Consider the following 21270-nt stretch of genomic DNA (forward strand, 5'->3'; position numbering starts at 1 on the left):
TGCATCCGGGCGAATGGTCTCTTCACCCAGAGGTATTTCTTCAGATTGTTCAAATGTGGGAACTTCCAGAAATAGATCTGATGGCTTCTCATCTAAACAAGAAACTTCCCAGGTATCTGTCCAGATCCCGGGATCCTCAGGCGGAGGCAGTGGATGCATTATCACTTCCTTGGAAGTATCATCCTGCCTATATCTTTCCGCCTCTAGTTCTTCTTCCAAGAGTAATCTCCAAGATTCTGAAGGAATGCTCGTTTGTTCTGCTGGTAGCTCCGGCATGGCCTCACAGGTTTTGGTATGCGGATCTTGTCCGGATGGCCTCTTGCCAACCGTGGACTCTTCCGTTAAGACCAGACCTTTTGTCTCAAGGTCTTTTTTTCCATCAGGATCTGAAATCCTTAAATTTAAAGGTATGGAGATTGAACGCTTGATTCTTGGTCAAAGAGGTTTCTCTGACTCTGTGATTAATACTATGTTACAGGCTCGTAAATCTGTATCCAGAGGGATATATTATAGAGTCTGGAAGACTTATATTTCTTGGTGTCTTTCTCATCATTTTTCTTGGCATTTTTTTAGAATACCGAGAATATTACAGTTTCTTCAGGATGGTTTAGATAAGGGTTTGTCCGCAAGTTCCTTGAAAGGTCAAATCTCTGCTCTTTCTGTTCTTTTTCACAGAAAGATTGCTATTCTTCCTGATATTCATTGTTTTGTACAAGCTTTGGTTCGTATAAAGCCTGTCATTAAGTCAATTTCTCCTCCTTGGAGTTTGAATTTGGTTCTGGGGGCTCTTCAAGCTCCTCCATTTGAACCTATGCATTCATTGGTGTTACAGAAGCATTAGTTATTTTGTTGTGAAGAAACTTATTTCCCAGCAGCAATGCCTGAACCAGCCAAGCCAGCGCCTAAGAAGGGCTCCAAGAAAACTGTAACAAGTATCATTTCATAAAGGGTTAACTCTGTTCAGTTTTGAGAAAACTATTTTCTGAGGCAGGTTTCCTAGCATATTGTGTACTGTAATTAAGTTTGTGATAAGCATTCACTGCTAGGTGATAAGAAGGACTCAATTGTTTTCTTGTGTGTACTTGTTATCTGTGGTGGCCTGTCCAAGGGCTTTGTCTAAATGTGTGATGGGGGATTTTATGCTTCCCCCCCTGGGAGTGCCCTGTGTGCATGTAACCTAAATAAAAAGCAGGCTGGGCATCCCAGTCCTCAGTTCTTGGTTGTCCCTCAATCGCAGCGTTGACTCGTTTTTGTGGGCAGAAGGGTATCCTAGCTGTACTACAGCTAAGGGGGATTATTCTACATTTGCGAGACTCATATAGAATACTATGGAAAGCAGTTTCTCCCCTCTTCAGCAATAGGAATCCAGGCTACTAAGCGGTCCATCTCTCAGCGAGACTAAGGGTAACCGTAACATTTGGCGGCAGCGGTGGGATTTTTCCTGGATTTCCTAGGAGAGGTACAGAACGGATGGAGAGCGCTTACGAAAAATTGAAGCGTACAACCCTAAAGGATTTACTTGAAAGCAGAGGGGGGTACGCCAGCAACCGGCCGAGGAGAGAGCTGATCGCAGAATTGACCGAACTGGATCAGAGCTTCACAATGGCGGAAACACCGACCACGATTAGTGACGAAAAAACCAGGATTGTTCGGGAGAGGCTCTCACTGTACGGGCCGAACCCCTCCATGGAATTGGTACAGCAGTTGATGGCGGAAGCGGACAAGGATATACGAGAGACTCGAGCCCACGAACTCAACCTAGCGAACGCACACCGCAATGCTGAAGCCCCGCAGGTAATCATCCCTGTCGAAAATGCTGGGAGGCCCAAGATACCCTATGCGGCATTTCGACCCTTCCTAGAGAGCGAGACAGGGATTGATGAATATTTGGCGGACTTCGAAAGGCAATGTGCCCTGCACCAGATTCCCAACAGGGAGTGGCCCACGATATTGTCTGGGAAACTATCCGGGCGAGCCCTGGAAGCCTTTCGTACTCTGGGTGCTGAGGAAGTGACACAGTATGAGCTAGTTAAGGAGACACTGTTGCGACGGTACGCAGTAACTCCGGACGCGTATCGCCGACAGTTTCGGGGCACGAAAAAGAAGCCTAACGATACCCATATGGAATGGGCGCACCGAATGCGGAGAGCGGCAAATCACTGGATGAGCGGAAGTAAAGCGGTGATTGGTGAGGAAATTTTACAATTGTTTCTCTTAGAACATTTTTATAATGGCATGGAACAGCAAGGGAAGGAATGGCTGCGAGACAGGCGACCTTCTACCTTAGAAGAAGCAGCCAAATTGGCCGATGAACATTATGACTCCCGTCTTCACGAACCCAGAGAGGTTTACCGTGCACCCCCTCGTGCTGAATTCCGAGCCCCGGTGCCCGCAGGGCCCGCCCGACACTCAGGACCACCCAATAACAGCTCTGAGCGTCCCAGACCGACTTGCCACCGATGCAAGCAACCAGGGCATTTCATGGCTAGCTGCCCCCTTAATACGCACCAGACACCCAGGAATTACAATTACCCCTCTGGGGCATATCGTCCGGCCCGGACCCTCTGTGTTAACCAAGAGGCCCCTATGGAGGAATATTTGGGGCCGCTTCACGAGGCGGACCCTGTATATGCTGCCTCAGATAACCGCCAGCACCATCGGCAGAAGGTATGGCTCGAGGGGCGATCTACCGAGGGATTGAGAGACACAGGGGCTACTATCACGCTGGTACAGAGTCATTTGGTGCCGGAGCACAAGCGATCTGGACAGACTGTGGCCGTTAGAGTGGCGGGGGGGGATGTGTACAAAATTCCAACAGCTAAAGTGCATCTTGATTGGGGAGCGGGAAAGGGGGCTGTGAACGTGGGCATAATGGATAATTTACCTGCCGAAGTACTACTGGGCAATGATTTGGGCCCCATGACTTCTGCCTATGCTCCAGTATGCAACAACGAGGCGGACCCAGTGACTACACGGGCCCAAGCCCGGACGGAGCGAGAACTCTCACCAGTGCGGGAGACACAGGTAAGACCTACCCCGACATTGCCTGACATGTTAGGCCCCATACCCTGGGACACCCCAGATGCTTTCGAGACAGAGTCTAAGACTGACCCGACCTTACAAATGTACCGGGAACGAGCAGAGACCGGAGGGGGCGGGGCAGATAATGAAACATTCTTATGGGAAAAAGGGAAACTATACCGCTGGACAGAGAAAAGGGGACAGCGTAGGCGACAGCTGGTAGTGCCCCACAAATACCGTCAAGAAATCCTCAAGATAGGCCATGACATCCCCTTAGCAGGCCACCTAGCTGTAACCCGTACCCTACACCGCATTACTCACACGTTCTTTTGGCCAGGGGTACACGCTGACGTTAGAACTTACTGTAACACCTGCGATGTGTGTCAACGAGTAGGAAGGCGAGGCGATCACCCTAAAGCCCATCTAGTAAATATGCCCATTGTAGAGGAACCCTTCAGCCGGGTTGCTATTGACCTAGTGGGACCACTGGCTACCCCTAGTCCCTCCGGTAAGCGCTACATTCTTACCGTAGTGGACTACGCTACCAGGTACCCAGAGGCTGTCGCCCTATCCAACATACAAGCGGATACGGTAGCGAATGCACTAGTACAGGTGTTCTCCCGGGTAGGATTTCCAAAAGAAATCCTATCCGACCGAGGCACGCAATTTACGGCTGAATTGACCCAACAACTCTGGCAGGTTTGCAAAATTAAGTCCCTCCTGAGCTCCCCATACCACCCCCAGACGAACGGGCTGTGTGAGAGGTTCAATGGGACCCTCAAGCAAATGCTCAAGACGTTCACTCAGGAATACAGAGACTGGGAACGCTTCCTGCCGCACCTCCTTTTTGCTTATCGGGAGGTGCCCCAGGAAACGACAGGGTTCTCTCCCTTCGAGTTGCTCTACGGAAGAAAGGTACGGGGACCCCTAAACCTGATCCGGGAGCACTGGGAGGGAGAGATGGAGACTGACGGTGTCCCCATTGTGCCATACGTGCTGGAACTCAGGGACCGAATGGAGCAATTAGCCAAATCCGTGCGGGCTAATCTCCAGTCGGCCCAGGGAAGACAGAAAGTATGGTACGATCGGGGGGCCCGAAAGAGAATCTTTACCATAGGACAAAAGGTGTTAGTACTTAAGCCGGTGAAGACAGACAAATTGCAGGCGTCCTGGCAGGGCCCCTACCAGATCGTAGAGAAAAGGGGAGACACCACTTATGTGATAGCTAGCTGCCACGACAACAATCTTAGAAAGACATTCCATGTAAACATGCTCAAGGAATATTTTGAGCGACCAGAGAACGTGACGGCCGTATGTTGTTCCCCTCAGGAAGGCCCCGACAGTCTACCCATTCCAGACCTATTAGAAAAGAGTCTCCCCACAGGTATAGTGGCTCAGGTTCAGATAGGAGACCGACTTAGCCCCACTGAAAGGGAGCAGCTCAACCAACTCCTACAGTCCAAACACCTCACCTTCTCCCCGAAGCCAGGGTACACTACTTTAACCACCCACCAGGTAGATACTCCGGGACAAGCTCCCTTGCGCCAGGCTCCGTACCGAATCCCCGAAGCAGTTAGGATAGGAATGAAGAAGGAGATCGATGAGATGCTCCAACTCAGGGTAATTGAGCCCTCCGATAGTCCCTGGGCCTCCCCAGTTGTCTTGGTGCCCAAGAAAGATGGGACCACCCGGTTCTGCGTAGACTATCGGAGGCTCAATGAAAAGACCGTGACGGACGCTTACCCTATGCCCAGGGTAGACGAGCTACTCGATCGTATAGCCAGGGGAAATTACCTGACCACTATTGACCTCTGCAAAGGTTACTGGCAGATTCCCCTGGCCCCGGAGGCTATCCCCAAGTCGGCATTCGTCACCCCATTCGGCTTATATCAGTTTAGGGTAATGCCGTTTGGGATGAAGAATGCCCCAGCTACATTCCAGCGCTTGGTGGATAGGCTCCTGGATGGCTTCCAGAGTTTTGCTTGCGCCTACCTGGACGACATAGCGATCCACAGTGAGTCATGGGAGGACCACTTAGCTCACATAGGAATGGTTCTGGATCAGATCCGGGCTGCTGGCCTGACTCTGAAGCCAGAAAAATGCCACTTTGGGATGGCCGAGGTACAGTACCTGGGTCACCGGGTGGGGTGTGGAAAGCAGCGACCAGAGCCGGCCAAGATAGAAGCTGTCGCCAATTGGCCCACCCCCATCACTAAGACTCAGGTCCTAGCCTTCCTGGGCACGGCAGGGTACTATAGACGGTTCGTACCAGACTACAGCACACTTGCCAAACCCCTGACTGACTTGACCAAGAAGAACTTACCTCGACAGGTCCTGTGGTCTCCCCACTGTGAAACGGCTTTCCAGGCTCTCAAAAATGCTCTAATTAACGCTCCTGTCTTGGCGGCTCCAGCCCTTAACAAACGTTTTATCGTCCACACAGATGCTTCCATGTTCGGGCTGGGAGCCGTCCTCAGCCAAGTAGGCGAAGATGGAGGGGAGCATCCAGTTGCCTACATCAGCCGGAAGCTCCTGCCCCGCGAAGTCAGCTATGCAGCAGTCGAAAAGGAGTGTTTGGCTTTGGTGTGGGCATTAAAGAAATTGACTCCCTATTTATATGGGCAGGAGTTCACTCTGGTCACCGACCATAACCCGTTGGTGTGGCTGAACCGGGTCTCTGGAGATAATGGCAGGCTATTACGTTGGAGTTTATCGTTGCAACCCTTCAATTTCACCATTACTTACAGACCTGGGAAACAGAATGGCAACGCCGACGGGTTGTCCAGACAAACCGACCTCAGCCCCGCATAACCAGCGGTCTGGACAGCCTTAGTCTGCCCCGAAAAGGGGTCAGACCGTGTCTGCCAGAGTGTTCCACAGAAAGGGAGCACTGTTACAGAAGCATTAGTTATTTTGTTGTGAAGAAACTTATTTCCCAGCAGCAATGCCTGAACCAGCCAAGCCAGTGCCTAAGAAGGGCTCCAAGAAAACTGTAACAAGTATCATTTCATAAAGGGTTAACTCTGTTCAGTTTTGAGAAAACTATTTTCTGAGGCAGGTTTCCTAGCATATTGTGTACTGTAATTAAGTTTGTGATAAGCATTCACTGCTAGGTGATAAGAAGGACTCAATTGTTTTCTTGTGTGTACTTGTTATCTGTGGTGGCCTGTCCAAGGGCTTTGTCTAAATGTGTGATGGGGGATTTTATGCTTCCCCCCCTGGGAGTGCCCTGTGTGCATGTAACCTAAATAAAAAGCAGGCTGGGCATCCCAGTCCTCAGTTCTTGGTTGTCCCTCAATCGCAGCGTTGACTCGTTTTTGTGGGCAGAAGGGTATCCTAGCTGTACTACAGCTAAGGGGGATTATTCTACATTTGCGAGACTCATATAGAATACTATGGAAAGCAGTTTCTCCCCTCTTCAGCAATAGGAATCCAGGCTACTAAGCGGTCCATCTCTCAGCGAGACTAAGGGTAACCGTAACAATTGGATATTAAATTACTTTCTTGGAAAGTTTTGTTCCTTTTGGCCATCTCTTCTGCCAGAAGAGTTTCTGAATTATCTGCTCTTTCTTGTGAGTCTCCTTTTCTGATTTTTCATCAGGATAAGGCGGTGTTGCGAACTTCTTTTGAATTTTTACCTAAGTTGTGAATTCCAACAACATTAGTAGAGACATTGTGGTTCCTTCATTATGTCCTAATCCTAAGAATTCTAAGGAGAAATCGTTGCATTCTTTGGATGTTATTAGAGCTTTGAAATATTATGTTGAAGCTACTAAGTCTTTCCGAAAGACTTCTAGTTTATTTGTTATCTTTTCCGGTTTTAGAAAGGCCAGAAAACTTCTGCCATTTCTTTGGCATCTTGGTTGAAATCTTTAATTCATCTTGCCTATGTTGAGTCGGGTAAGACTCCGCCTCATAGGATTACAGCTCATTCTACTAGTTCAGTTTCTACTTCCTGGGCGTTTAGGAATGAAGCTTCGGTTGATCAGATTTGCAAAGCGGCAACTTGGTCCTCTTTGCATACTTTTACCAAATTCTACCATTTTGTTGTATTTTCTTCTTCTGAAGCAGTTTTTGGTAGAAAAGTACTTCAGGCAGCGGTTTCAGTTTGCATCTTCTGCTTATGTTTTTCATTAAACTTTATTTTGGGTATGGATTATTTTCAGCAGGAATTGGCTGTCTTTATTTTATCCCTCCCTCTCTAGTGACTCTTGTGTGGAAAGATCCACATCTTGGGTAGTCATTATCCCATACATCACTAGCTCATGGACTCTTGCTAATTACATGAAAGAAAACATAATTTATGTAAGAACTTACCTGATAAATTCATTTCTTTCATATTAGCAAGAGTCCATGAGGCCCGCCCTTTTTTGTGGTGGTTATGATTTTTTTGTATAAAGCACAATTATTCCAATTCCTTATTTTATATGCTTTCGCACTTTTTTCTTATCACCCCACTTCTTGGCTATTCGTTAAACTGAATTGTGGGTGTGGTGAGGGGTGTATTTATAGGCATTTTAAGGTTTGGGAAACTTTGCCCCTCCTGGTAGGAATGTATATCCCATACGTCACTAGCTCATGGACTCTTGCTAATATGAAAGAAATGAATTTATCAGGTAAGTTCTTACATAAATTATGTTATACATCAATTGACACACCTCCATTAAGTGAATATTATCACAAATGCCTTTAGTCCTAATTTATACAGGGGGCCCTCAGGTAACGCCGGGGTTAGGTTCCAGAAGGAATGGTTGTAAATCGAAACCGTTGTAAATTAAAACCCAGTTTATAATGTAAGTCAATGGGAAGTGAGGGAGATAGGTTCCAGGCCCCTCTCAAAATTGTCATAAGTAACACCTAATATATTATTTTTAAAGCTTTGAAATGAAGACTTTAAATGCTAAACAGCATTATAAACCTAATAAAATAATCACACAACACAGAATATATAATTAAACTAAGTTTAATGAACAAAAACATTAGCTAAACAGCATTATAAACCTAATAAAATAATCACACAACACAGACTTCACTTGCATTTTTCTGCAAACGGTTCTTTCTATGCACTCCAATCTGGACTGATTTATAGACAAGAAGATCTTGTTCCTTTGAAATCTGCTCGATAGCTCAGGTCTGGTTAAACTGATTAATTTCAGCTTGCTTGACTTTGCTGCAACACAAGTGGATAGCTCCACCTACTGGCTATTTTAATAAATGCACTGCTTCTCAATAGCAGTCACATGACTGGAAAAAAAAGGTTGTTATTCTGAAACGGTGTAAATTGAACCGTTGTAAACCGAGGGCCACCTGTATTTGATTCTTTATATTTGATTACATATTTGAATCTCCATTTGTTATATTATATTATATATCATGTTTTTATATTAATACCATACAATCCCTTTTTTTCATAACAGCACAGAGGTACGAGTTTGTTTTTAATCTATTCTTCTATACCACTCCCAGTTGGGGAGTGGTTAACAGGTATATAAGGCGTGTCCTTTGAGTACCTGTTACCTGTCTATGACTACGGCCAAACTGGGCCGAAACCGGTCAGACCTTTTCCACTTGTCTCTCTGCTGAGAGTTTTTTATGACCATGTTTTATCCTGTAAAATTTTCACAATAAAGGCTTGTATTTTTTGCCTATGAATTGGATGCCAAGGGACTTTTCTCTCTAACTTGGACGCGCTTTGGATACTATTTTGTTTTATAAAACTTTATTGGGGCCTAGTTTTTTTCCACATGGCTGGCTTAAGTTTGCCTAGAAACAGTTTTCTTAGGCTTCCCACTGTGTAGACATGAGTGGGAGGGGCCTAATTTAGCGCTAAATTGCGCAGTAACTTTTACAGACTGAGACATCCAGCTTTCCTGAAGGAGTCCCCTGAATGCTATAGGACCTCTCTGAAGGGTTTTTAGGCTTTCCAAAGTCGTTTGTATGGCAAGTTTGTGACTGTTAGAAAAACGTCTATATCGTTTTTTTGATCCGTTTTTTGAACTAAGTGATTAATCATCCATTTGCAAGTGGGTGCAATGCTCTGTTAGCCTATTATACACACTGTAAAAATTTCGTTTGATTTACTGCTTTTTTTCACTGTTTTTCAAATTCTGACCTTTTTTATTTTTCTTAAAGGCACAGTACCGTTTTTATTTTTTGCTTGTTAACTTGCTTTAAAGTGTTTTCAAAGCTTGCTGGTCTTATTGCTAGTCTGTTTAAACATGTCTGTCATAGAGGAAACTCCTTGTTCATTATGTTTTGAAGCCATGGTGGAACCCCCTCTTAGAATGTGTACCAAATGTACTGATTTCACTTTAAGTAATAAAGACCATATTTTGTCTTTAAAAAATTTATCACCAGAGGAATCTGACGAGGGGGAAGTTATGCCGACTAACTCGCCCCACGTGTCAGACCCTTTGAATCCCGCTCAAGGGACTCATTCTCAAATGGCGCCAAGTACATCTAGTGCGCCCATGGCGTTTACTTTACAAAACATGGCGGCAGTCATGGATAATATACTGTCAGCGGTATTATCCAGACTACCTGTGTTACGAGGAAAGTGAGACAGCTCTGGAGTTAGAAGAAATACAGAGCATACTGACGCTTTAGTAGCTATGTCTGATACTCCCTCACAATATGCAGAAGCTGAGGAAGGAAAGCTTCTTTCTGTGGGTGATGTTTCTGACTCGGGGAAGAGGATTCAACCTGATTCTGATATGTCAACATTTAAATTTAAGCTTGAACACCTCCGCGTGTTGCTCAGTGAGGTTTTTAGCTGCTCTGAATGACTGTGATACAATTGCAGTGCCAGAGAAATTGTGTATATTGGATAAATACTATGCAGTGCTGGTGTGCACTGATGTTTTTCCAATACCTAAAAGGTTTACAGAAATTATTGCTAAGGAATGGGATAGACCAGCTGTGCCCTTCTCTCCCCCTCCTATTTTTAAGAAAATGTTTCCAATAGATGCCACCACATGGGACTTATGGAAAACGGTCCCTAAGGTGGAGGGAGCACTTTCTACCCTAGCTAAGCGTACTACTATCCCTGTCGAGGACAGTTGTGCTTTCCTAGATCCAATGGATAAAAAGTTAGAGGGTTACCTTAAGAAAATGTTTATTCAAAAAGGTTTTATTCTACAGCCCCTTGCATGAATTGCCCCAGTCACTGCTGCTGCGGCTTTCTGGTTTGAGTCTCTGGAAGAGGCTTTACAGGTAGAGACCCCATTGGATGACATACTTGACAAGCTTAGAGCACTTAAGCTAGCCAATTCTTTTGTTTCTGATGCCATTGTTCATTTGACTAAACTAACGGCTAAGAATTCTGGTTTTGCTATTCAGGCGCGCAGGGCGCTATGGCTTAAATCATGGTCAGCTGACGTTACTTCAAAATCTAAGCTGCTTAATATTCCCTTCAAGGGGCAAACCCTATTCGGGCCTGGTTTGAAGGAGATCATTTCTGATATCACTGGAGGAAAAGGTCATGCCCTTCCTCAGGATAGGTCCAAATCAAGGGCCAAACAGACTAATTTTCGTGCCTTTTGAAACTTCAAGGCGAGTGCAGCATCAACTTCCTCTAATACAAAAAAAGAGGGAACTTTTGCCCAGTCCAAGGCGGTCTGGAGACCTAACCAGATCTGGAACAAAGGTAAGCAGGCCAAAAAGCCTGCTGCTGCCTCTAAGACAGCATGAAGGATTGGCCCCCTATCCGGTAACGGATCTAGTAGGGGGCAGACTTTCGCTCTTCGCCCAGGCTTGGGCAAGAGATGTCCAGGATCCCTGGGCGTTGGAGATTGTATCCCAGGGATATCTTCTGGACTTCAAAGCTTCTCCTCCAAAAGGGAGATTTCACCTTTCACAATTATCTGCAAGCCAGATAAAGAGAGAGGAATTTTTACACTGTGTTCAAGACCTCCTAGTTATGGGAGTGATCCATCCAGTTCCAAAGGAGGAACAGGGACAGGGATTTTATTCAAATCTGTTTGTGGTTCCCAAAAAAGAGGGAACCTTCAGACCAATCTTAGATCTCAAGATCTTAAACAAATTCCTCAGGGTCCCATCATTCAAGATGGAGACTATTCGTACCATCCTACCTATGATCCAGGAGGGTCAATGCATGACTACAGTGGATTTAAAGGATGCTTATCTTCACATTCCGATACACAAAGATCATCATCGGTTTCTCAGGTTTGCCTTCCTAGACAGGCATTACCAGTTTGTAGCTCTTCCCTTTGGGTTAGCTAAAGCCCCAAGAATATTTACGAAGGTTCTGGGGTCACTTCTGGCGGTTCTAAGACCGCGGGGCATAGCAGTGGCCCCTAATTTAGACGACATTCTGATACAGGCGTCAAATTTCCAAATTGCCAAATCTCATACGGACATAGTTCTGGCATTTCTGAGGTCGCATGGGTGGAAGGTGAACGAAGAAAAGAGTTCTCTATCCCCTCTCACAAGAGTCTCCTTTCTGGGAACTCTAATAGATTCTGTAGAAATGAGGATTTACCTGACAGAGTCCAGGTTATCAAAACTTCTAAATTCCTGCCGTGTTCTTTTTTCCACTTCTCGCCCTTCGGTGGCTCAGTGTATGGAAGTAATCGGCTTAATGGTAGCGGCAATGGACATTGTGCCGTTTGCCCGCCTACATCACAGACCGCTGCAACTCTGCATGCTCAGTCAGTGGAATGGGGATTACACAGATTTGTCCTCTCTACTAAATCTGGATCAAGAGACCAGGGATTCTCTTCTCTGGTGGCTATCTCGGGTCCATCTGTCCAAAGGTATGACCTTTCGCAGGCCAGATTGGACAATTGTAACGACAGATGCCAGCCTTCTAGGCTGGGGGGCAGTCTGGAACTCCCTGAAGGCTCAGGGATCGTGGACTCAGGAGGAGACACTCCTTCCGATAAACATTCTGGAACTAAGAGCGATATTCAATGCTCTTCAGGCTTGGCCTCAGCTAGCAACAATGAGGTTCATCAGATTTCAGTCGGACAACATCACGACTGTGGCTTACATCAACCATCAAGGGGGAACAAGGAGTTCCCTAGCCATGTTAGAAGTCTCAAAGATAATTCGCTGGGCAGAGATTCACTCTTGCCACCTATCAGCTATCCATATCCCAGGTATAGAGAACTGGGAGGCGGATTTTCTAAGTCGTCAGACTTTTCATCCAGGGGAGTGGGAACTCCATCCGGAGGTGTTTGCACGATTGATTCATCGTTGGGGCAAACCAGAACTGGATCTCATGGCGTCTCGCCAGAACGCCAAACTTCCTTGTTACGGATCCAGGTCCAGGGATCCCAAGGCGACGCTGATAGATGGTCTAGCAGCACCTTGGTCCTTTAACATGTGTTTCCACCGTTTCCTCTGCTCCCTCGTCTGATTGCCAAAATCAAGCAGGAGAGAGCATCGGTGATCTTGATAGCGCCTGCGTGGCCACGCAGGACTTGGTATGCAGATCTGGTGGACATGTCATCATTTCCACCGTGGACTCTGCCGCTGAGACAGGACCTTCTACTTCAGGGTCCTTTCAACCATCCAAATCTAATTTCTCTGAGACTGACTGCCTGGAGATTGAACGCTTGATTTTATCAAAGCCTGGCTTCTCCGAGTCAGTCATTGATACCTTAATTCAGGCTCGAAAGCCTGTCACCAGGAAAATCTATCATAAGATATGGTGTAAATATCTTCATTGGTGTGAATCCAAGGGTTACTCATGGAGTAAAGTCAGGATTCCCAGGATATTTTCTTTTCTCCAAGAAGGATTGGAAAAAGGATTGTTAGCCAGTTCTTTAAAGGGACAGATTTCTGCTCTGTCTATTCTTTTGCACAAACGTCTGGCGGACGTTCCAGACGTTCAGGCATTTTGTCAGGCTTTAGTTAGCTTCAAGCCTGTGTTTAAACCTGTTGCTTCGCCATGGAGTTTAAATTTGGTTCTTAAAGTTCTTCAAGGGGTTCCGTTTGAACCTCCTCATTCCATAGATGAGAAACTTTTATCTTGGAAGGTTCTATTTTTGGTAGCTATTTCCTCGGCTCGTAGAGTCTCCGAGTTATCTGCCTTACAATGTGATTCCCCTTATCTGATTTTCCATGCAGATAAGGTAGTTTTGCGTACCAAACCTGGGTTTTTACCTAAGGTGGTATCTAATAAGAATATCAATCAGGAGATTGTTGTTCCATCATTGTGTCCTAATCCTTCTTCAAAGAAGGAACGTTTATTACACAATCTTGACGTGGTTCGTGCTTTAAAGTATTTACAAGCTACTAAAGATTTTCGGCAAACATCTGCTTTGTTTGTTGTTTACTCTGGACAGAGAAAAGGCCAAAAGGCTTCGGCAATTTCTCTTTCACTTTGGCTAAGAAGTATAATACGCTTAGCTTATGAGTCTGCTGGCCAGCAGCCTCCTGAGAGGATTACAGCTCATTCTACTAGAGCTGTGGCTTCCACATGGGCTTTTAAAAATGAGGCTTCTGTTGAACAGATTTGCAAGGCGGCGACTTGGTCTTCGCTTCATACTTTTTCAAATTCTATAAATTTGATACTTTTGCTTCTTCGGAGGCTATTTTTGGGAGAAAGGTTTTACAGGCAGTGGTACCTTCTGCTTAAGTACCTGCCTTGTCCCTCCCTTCATCCGTGTACTGTATTGGTATCCCACAAGTAATGGATGATCCGTGGACTGGATACACCTTACAAGAGAAAACATAATTTATGCTTACCTGATAAATTTATTTCTCTTGTGGTGTATCCAGTCCACGGCCCGCCCTGTCATTTTAAGGCAGGTATTTTTTAACTTTAAACTACAGTCACCACTGCACCCTATGGTTTCTCCTTTCTCTTGCTTGTCTTCGGTCGAATGACTGGATATGGCAGTTAGGGGAGGAGCTATATAGACAGCTCTGCTGTGAGTGATCCTCTTGCAACTTCCTGTTGGGAAGGAGAATATCCCACAAGTAATGGATGATCCGTGGACTGGGTATACCACAAGAGAAATAAATTTATCAGGCAAGCATACATTTTAGTTTTTTGTTATCAAAGGCTGAAATACAAAACTAATAAATAATGAGATATTACTTAAGAGATTACTGTTATGTACTATTATTATAGATATGATGAACAAGAGTCATTAATAAATACAAAACTTAGGACTTTTACAAGACATTTTATATTTATATCTGAAGCAACATTGACTAATTTTTCTTTTTCTTATGTCTTTACAGCACAGACACCACTGATGGTGCAAGTTCTAATAAAAACAGAACTGCTAATGGCACCAGCTCTCCCTCTGTGACCAACGGGAGTTTTAAGCCAAGCAGACCTCCAAGGCCATCTCGACCTCCCCCACCAACTCCTCCCAGGACTTCCATCACTGGTGAGTAACATAGTATTAGCACTGCATTTTAGATGCCTTGTTAAATGTCACAAAATATTTAAATGTTTAGAATAAATGCCACAAGAGGGTTATTTGTAAAATTGTGCCACAAAATATCTTAAAACAACATTCTAATGCAAAAATGACATGCTCAGTTTTGTTATAACATGCAATTTTCTTGTACTGGACAAGTTTACTATGCGTTTGACCCCTGCAAGTCCTGCTTTGGAGTCACAAACGATTTGCTGGGTTGCATGACTCCTGCTTTTGATTGGCTCACAAGCCATGTTATGCTCAGAGGCTGCTATAATTGGAGCTTCTGATTGAGACTTTGTTTTTAACACCATTTGCAGGCATTACACGAACTAAATAGTTAGAGCATACACTTTTTATCATTGGAAGGTCCCTGTGCGGCTAATTCTGACGCCGTAGGTTCCTGTAAGTTTTGTTTTTATTCTTTACAACCAATAAAAAATATTTAAACATAAAGGGACAGTAAACACCAGAATTTTTGTTATTTAAAAAGGTAGATAATCCCTTTATTACCCATTCCCCAATTTTACATAAGCAACACAGTTATAATAATATACTTTTTACCTCTGTAATTACCTTGTATCTAAGCCTCTGCAAACTGCCCCCTTATTTCAATTCTTTTGACAGACTTGCATTTTTAGCCAATCAGTGCTGGCTCCTAGGAGCTTCACGTGCCTGAGCTCAATGTTATCTATATTTAACACATGAACTAACGCCCTCTAGTGGTGAAAAACTGTCAAAATGCTTTCAGATTAGAGGCAGTCTTCAAGGTCTAAGAAATTAGCACATGAACCTCCTAGATTTAGCTTTCAACTAAGAATACCAAGAGAACAAAGCAAAATTGGGAATAAAAGTAAATTGGAAAGTTGTTTAAAATGACATGCCCTATTTAAATCATGAAAGATTTTATTTTACTTTACTGTCCCTTTAAGAATGCAAACTTATAGATACTTATAGATAAAAGACCTGAAGATTATTTGATGCTTGAATCCTTTTCACACACTTGTGCTCAAGCTGTTTTACTCTTTGGCACATTTAGATCTTTATTTTGGGGCCTTTTTAGGTGTTGCCCACACACACTATATTTTTAATTAAATTGCGCACTTTTGGGAAAATATGTTTTTTTGCACTATTAACTTAAGGGTATATACATTGATTGATTGTTTTAGAATACAATGTAAAAAGTAACTACTTTCTTTCATAGGGTGGTGAGTCCACGAGCCATGACATTTGGATTAATCTTCACTTCACCAGGAGACAGGCAAAGATTACCCAACATATCGAGCTTTAATCCATCCCACCTCCTGGTTCCCCTCAGTCTTAATTTTCACCTTCACAGGAGCACAGGTTGAAAGTACATTGCTGATACATCTGTATGGAAAGGGGTTATCAAAATACTGAGAATAGGGCAGGGTGGTGTTTAGGAGTGCCATGGTTAGTGATTGTAATTCTTCTGCGGGAGTCTTTTACTAGCCCGCCACAGGGGTCACCGGGTCTTGTCCTTCAGCCACCACCTGCTGGCAGCATCAGGGCACATCCTGTATCATATCCTGAGTTAGTTTTACCTAACTACGATGGTGCTCGCTATTGGACATATGTAGGAGTTAAGCTCAGTAGTGTGTGTATTCATAAGTTCTGTGGGTTTTTTCTACTCACAACCCACATACTTTTTAGTAAATACGTCTTGGAGTATATCAGGTCCAGGCGACATTTTTTTTAAATGATGCTTATTGACAGCCTTTTATTTGTCAGCATAACGTAGTATATTTATTTATTATTGATAACATTGCATATATCTGTGTGTATGATTGAACTTAGCATGCAATGGGGTACAGCACTATATTAATGCAGTGCTGTAAGTTATGAACACTACACAGTCACAGCGGCTTGTGGTTTTGGCTATCTTCTAGCACACTCTCCTGTGACTTTGCTCTGGTGCTGTCCCCCAGGTAACTGGTAAGGTGCCTGCATATCAGGAGCTTTAGAAGGGTAAACTTTTGTCCATTTCTGTCAGCAGTAAGGTTTTTTTGAGGACAATTAACATAATGTATATAATGTATCTTACATTATTCAGTATTGAGTGCTACTGACGTATACATAATGTGTTCTGCATTATTTAATGCAGGTATTTATTTAATTGTTTAATTTCTGTGTCAGAGAGAATATTGCACAAAGTGTGACAGATTTAAATTAAGTTGGAGCAGCCCAGGACTGTTCCCTCTTCATTAACACCTGAGGTTTTCTTACAGACTAAGTGTGTGCTTTGCAAACTTGATATGGTCTGTCCTCCAGCACAATTGTGTAATGGTTGTGTGGATGGTATTGAAAACTCTGTCTGTTTTACTCTCTTTTCCCTCTCAAGGGAAATGTCCAGTATGCACTACTCAGGCAGGAAATATGGACTTTCTTTCCTTTGACACGGAGAGTCCACCATGTCATTCCAATTACTAGTGGGATATTCAACTCCTGGCCAGCAGGAGGAGGCAAAGAGCACCCCAGCAAAGCTGTTAAGTGTAACTTCCCTTATTCGTAATCCCCAGTCATTCTCTTTGCCTCTGTCAATGGAGGTTGTGCGAAGTTATTGTCTGAAGATATTTTGTCCTTTTATGGGTATTTTTCCCTGCAAGCAAGGATTGGGGTCTAGGTGTGTTCATGTCAATCTTTTGGCTTTTAGCAGTTAGAAGGCGGTGATGTAGTCGTTACTTTACTTCTAACATGTTTGCTACCCCTTTGTAGAAAGCCAGGGTTGGGTACTTTCTAGGTTAAAAAGGACAGCACTTCAGAGGTTAATCCATTATGGGACATAGTTACCCTTTAGTCTTTGGGGTGCAGTTTTTCATTCTAAATACAGGGTGAGTCCACTTGTGGGAATACAGAACCTGCCCACCAGGAGGAGGCAAAGACACCCCAGCCAAAGACTTAAATACCTCTCCCACTTCCCTCATCCCTTAGTCATTCTTTGCCTTTCGTCACAGAAGGATGGCAGAGAAGTGTCGGAAGATTCGGAGTCTCTTATGGGGGGGGGGGGGTAGTACCCTTTGGTATACGACTGGAGTTTTAAGTAGTCTTGTCAGCCTCTCAGTGAGAGCATTGATGAAAGTTCGAGTCTCGAGATGCATGGAGAGTCTTTCTGCAAAGCCACCCAGACTCATATTAACAGCTCCCTAAGCAATCAGCGTTGACTAGTTTCACTGCCTGCTTGTCTTCGCTCAAGTTCATGTCAGAGGCGCTGCTATAATCTGTCAAACTTGAAGGACCGTGTCGCTGTTCTACGGCATAGATTCCGGTAACATCATTTCATTTTGCACACATGTTAACGATAGAAGACAGGGTCTCAGTGGGACTCCTTTATCTTTATGGAATCAAGGGTTAATATCTCCTGAGGGGGGTTATTGAACAGTGGGGATTTTTTAATCATGTTTATTATAAGATTTTGACTGCTTACGTGTAAGAATGTTTCATTTTGAGACCTGCACTGTTTTTTATTAAGCTGGCGTGCCTTTTTCTTAGCAGGGGCGGTCCTGCATGAGCACCATGTGACCGGGAGTGGTCAAGTTTATTCCCGCTTTTGATTCCTGACTGGGTATCTGCAGAGAGGAACATCTTCTCTACCTGTCTGGGTCATTGGAGGTAGTGAGTACCCCAGCCATTGGGGATATAAGGTGCCAGTTGTTTTTCTCTTTTGATAATAACTTAGTTATGGAGGATTCTGATGTGTTAGAGGGGTATCCCTCTGAGACATAATTTGATACCTGTGTATATTGTGAGGAGGCCTAGATTCTTCTGTTCCTACATATGCAGTTTTACCGAGTTCCACTCCCCGTTCACCTGTGAGGGGGTTGTGTCCACCAGAGGTTACTACACAGTTCAGCATGGCTATTTCTACGGCCTTAGCGATGCTACCTTTTCCTGCTGCGTGCAAGCAAAGGGTCAATCCAGGTTCTCCTGATCAAGGGCCGTTGTGTAAAATAACGATTGTGTCCGATCATTCGTCTGGGGATGTGGTTTTCTCTGAGGCTTCAGAGATAGAAACTCCAGGGTCGGAGTCTATGGACTTGAATCCTCCGACTGAGGAGAGCATAGCGTTTAGATTGGCGATGTTAGAGGTTCCCAGTACTGATCCGTCAGTTGAATCTCAGTCCTGTTAAATCAGGTCTCAGTCAGTTGATTCAGATAACGATCTTCAATAGACGAGTAGAGAGGATTGGGTTCCTATTCCTTATCGTCTTGATTTACATTTCTCCAACATAGGTGTGTCCGGTCCACGGCGTCATCCTTACTTGTGGGATATTCTCTTCCCCAACAGGAAATGGCAAAGAGCCCAGCAAAGCTGGCCACATGATCCCTCCTAGGCTCCGCCTACCCCAGTCATTCTCTTTGCCGTTGTACAGGCAACATCTCCACGGAGATGGCTTAGAGTTTTTTAGTGTTTAACTGTAGTTTTTATTATTCAATCAAGAGTTTGTTATTTTGAAATAGTGCTGGTATGTACTATTTACTCAGAAACAGAAAAGAGATGAAGATTTCTGTTTGTATGAGGAAAATGATTTTAGCAACCGTAACTAAAATCCATGGCTGTTCCACACAGGACTGTTGAGAGCAATTAACTTCAGTTGGGGGAACAGTGTGCAGTCTCTTGCTGCTTGAGGTATGACACATTCTAACAAGACGATGTAATGCTGGAAGCTGTCATTTTCCCTATGGGATCCGGTAAGCCATGTTTATTACGATCGTAAATAAGGGCTTCACAAGGGCTTATTAAGACTGTAGACTTTTTCTGGGCTAAATCGATTCATTATTAACACATATTTAGCCTTGAGGAATCATTTTATCTGGGTATTTTGATATAATAATATCGGCAGGCACTGTATTAGACACCTTATTCCTTAGGGGCTTTCCCAAAGCATAAGCAGAGCCTCATTTTCGCGCCGGTGTGGCGCACTTGTTTTTGAGAGGCATGGCATGCAGTCGCATGTGAGAGGAGCTCTGATACTTAGAAAAGACTTTCTGAAGGCGTCATTTGGTATCGTATTCCCCTTTGGGCTTGGTTGGGTCTCAGCAAAGCAGATACCAGGGACTGTAAAGGGGTTAAAGTTTAAAACGGCTCCGGTTCCGTTATTTTAAGGGTTAAAGCTTCCAAAATTGGTGTGCAATACTTTTAAGGCTTTAAGACACTGTGGTGAAAATTTGATAAATTTTGAACAATTCCTTCATGTTTTTTCGCAATTGCAGTAATAAAGTGTGTTCAGTTTAAAATTTAAAGTGACAGTAACGGTTTTATTTTAAAACGTTTTTGTACTTTGTTATCAAGTTTATGCCTGTTTAACATGTCTGAACTACCAGATAGACTGTGTTCTGAATGTGGGGAAGCCAGAATTCCTATTCATTTAAATAAATGTGATTTATGTGATAATGACAATGATGCCCAAGATGATTCCTCAAGTGAGGGGAGTAAGCATGGTACTGCATCATTCCCTCCTTCGTCTACACGAGTCTTGCCCACTCAGGAGGCCCCTAGTACATCTAGCGCGCCAATACTCCTTACTATGCAACAATTAACGGCTGTAATGGATAATTCTGTCAAAAACATTTTAGCCAAAATAAACACTTGTCAGCGTAAGCGCGGCTGCTCTGTTTTAGATACTGAAGAGCATGACGACGCTGATATTAATATCTCTGAAGGGCCCCTAACCCAGTCTGATGGGGCCAGGGAGGTTTTGTCTGAGGGAGAAATTACTGATTCAGGGAACATTTCTCAACAGGCTGAACCTGATGTGATTGCATTTAAATTTAAGTTGGAACATCTCCGCATTCTGCTTAAGGAGGTATTATCCACTCTGGATGATTGTGACAAGTTGGTCATCCCAGAGAAACTATGTAAAATGGACAAGTTCCTAGAGGTGCCGGGGCTCCCAGAAGCTTTTCCTATACCCAAGCGGGTGGCGGACATTGTTAATAAAGAATGGGAGAGGCCAGGTATTCCTTTCGTCCCTCCCCCCATATTTAAAAAATTGTTTCCTATGGTCGACCCCAGAAAGGACTTATGGCAGACAGTCCCCAAGGTCGAGGGAGCGGTTTCCACTTTAAACAAACGCACCACTATACCCATAGAGGATAGTTGTGCTTTCAAAGATCCTATGGATAAAAAATTAGAAGGTTTGCTTAAAAAGATGTTTGTTCAGCAGGGTTACCTTCTACAACCAATTTCATGCATTGTCCCTGTCGCTACAGCCGCATGTTTCTGGTTCGATGAGCTGATAAAGGCGGTCGATAGTGATTCTCCTCCTTATGAGGAGATTATGGACAGAATCAATGCTCTCAAATTGGCTAATTCTTTCACCCTCGACGCCACTTTGCAATTGGCTAGGTTAGCGGCTAAGAATTCTGGGTTTGCTATTGTGGCGCGCAGAGCGCTTTGGTTGAAATCTTGGTCGGCTGATGCGTCTTCCAAGAACAAGCTACTTAACATTCCTTTCAAGGGGAAAACGCTGTTTGGCCCTGACTTGAAAGAGATTATCTCTGATATCACTGGGGGTAAGGGCCACGCCCTTCCTCAGGATCGGCCTTTCAAGGCAAAAAATAAACCTAATTTTCGTCCCTTTCGTAGAAACGGACCAGCCCAAGGTGCTACGTCCTCTAAGCAAGAGGGTAATACTTCTCAAGCCAAGCCAGCTTGGAGACCAATGCAAGGCTGGAACAAAGGAAAGCAGGCCAAGAAACCTGCCACTGCTACCAAGACTGCATGAAATGTTGGCCCCCGATCCGGGACCGGATCTGGTGGGGGGCAGACTCTCTCTCTTCGCTCAGGCTTGGGCAAGAGATGTTCTGGATCCTTGGGCGCTAGAAATAG

General features: G+C 44.3%; 1 protein-coding gene across 1 annotated transcript in view; it reads left to right on the forward strand.

The window, feature by feature from the left end:
- Positions 1-21270, forward strand: part of ITCH (itchy E3 ubiquitin protein ligase) — a gene marked incomplete at its 5' end in the record, with an annotated part of 589083 nt that overhangs the window by 177409 nt on the left and 390404 nt on the right. The window contains 1 exon segment of the mRNA XM_053713073.1: positions 14236-14387. Coding sequence (XP_053569048.1) covers positions 14236-14387 — 152 coding nt within the window.

This window comes from Bombina bombina, chromosome 1 (genome assembly GCF_027579735.1).
Source record: "Bombina bombina isolate aBomBom1 chromosome 1, aBomBom1.pri, whole genome shotgun sequence".
NCBI classification, from domain to species: domain Eukaryota; kingdom Metazoa; phylum Chordata; class Amphibia; order Anura; family Bombinatoridae; genus Bombina; species Bombina bombina.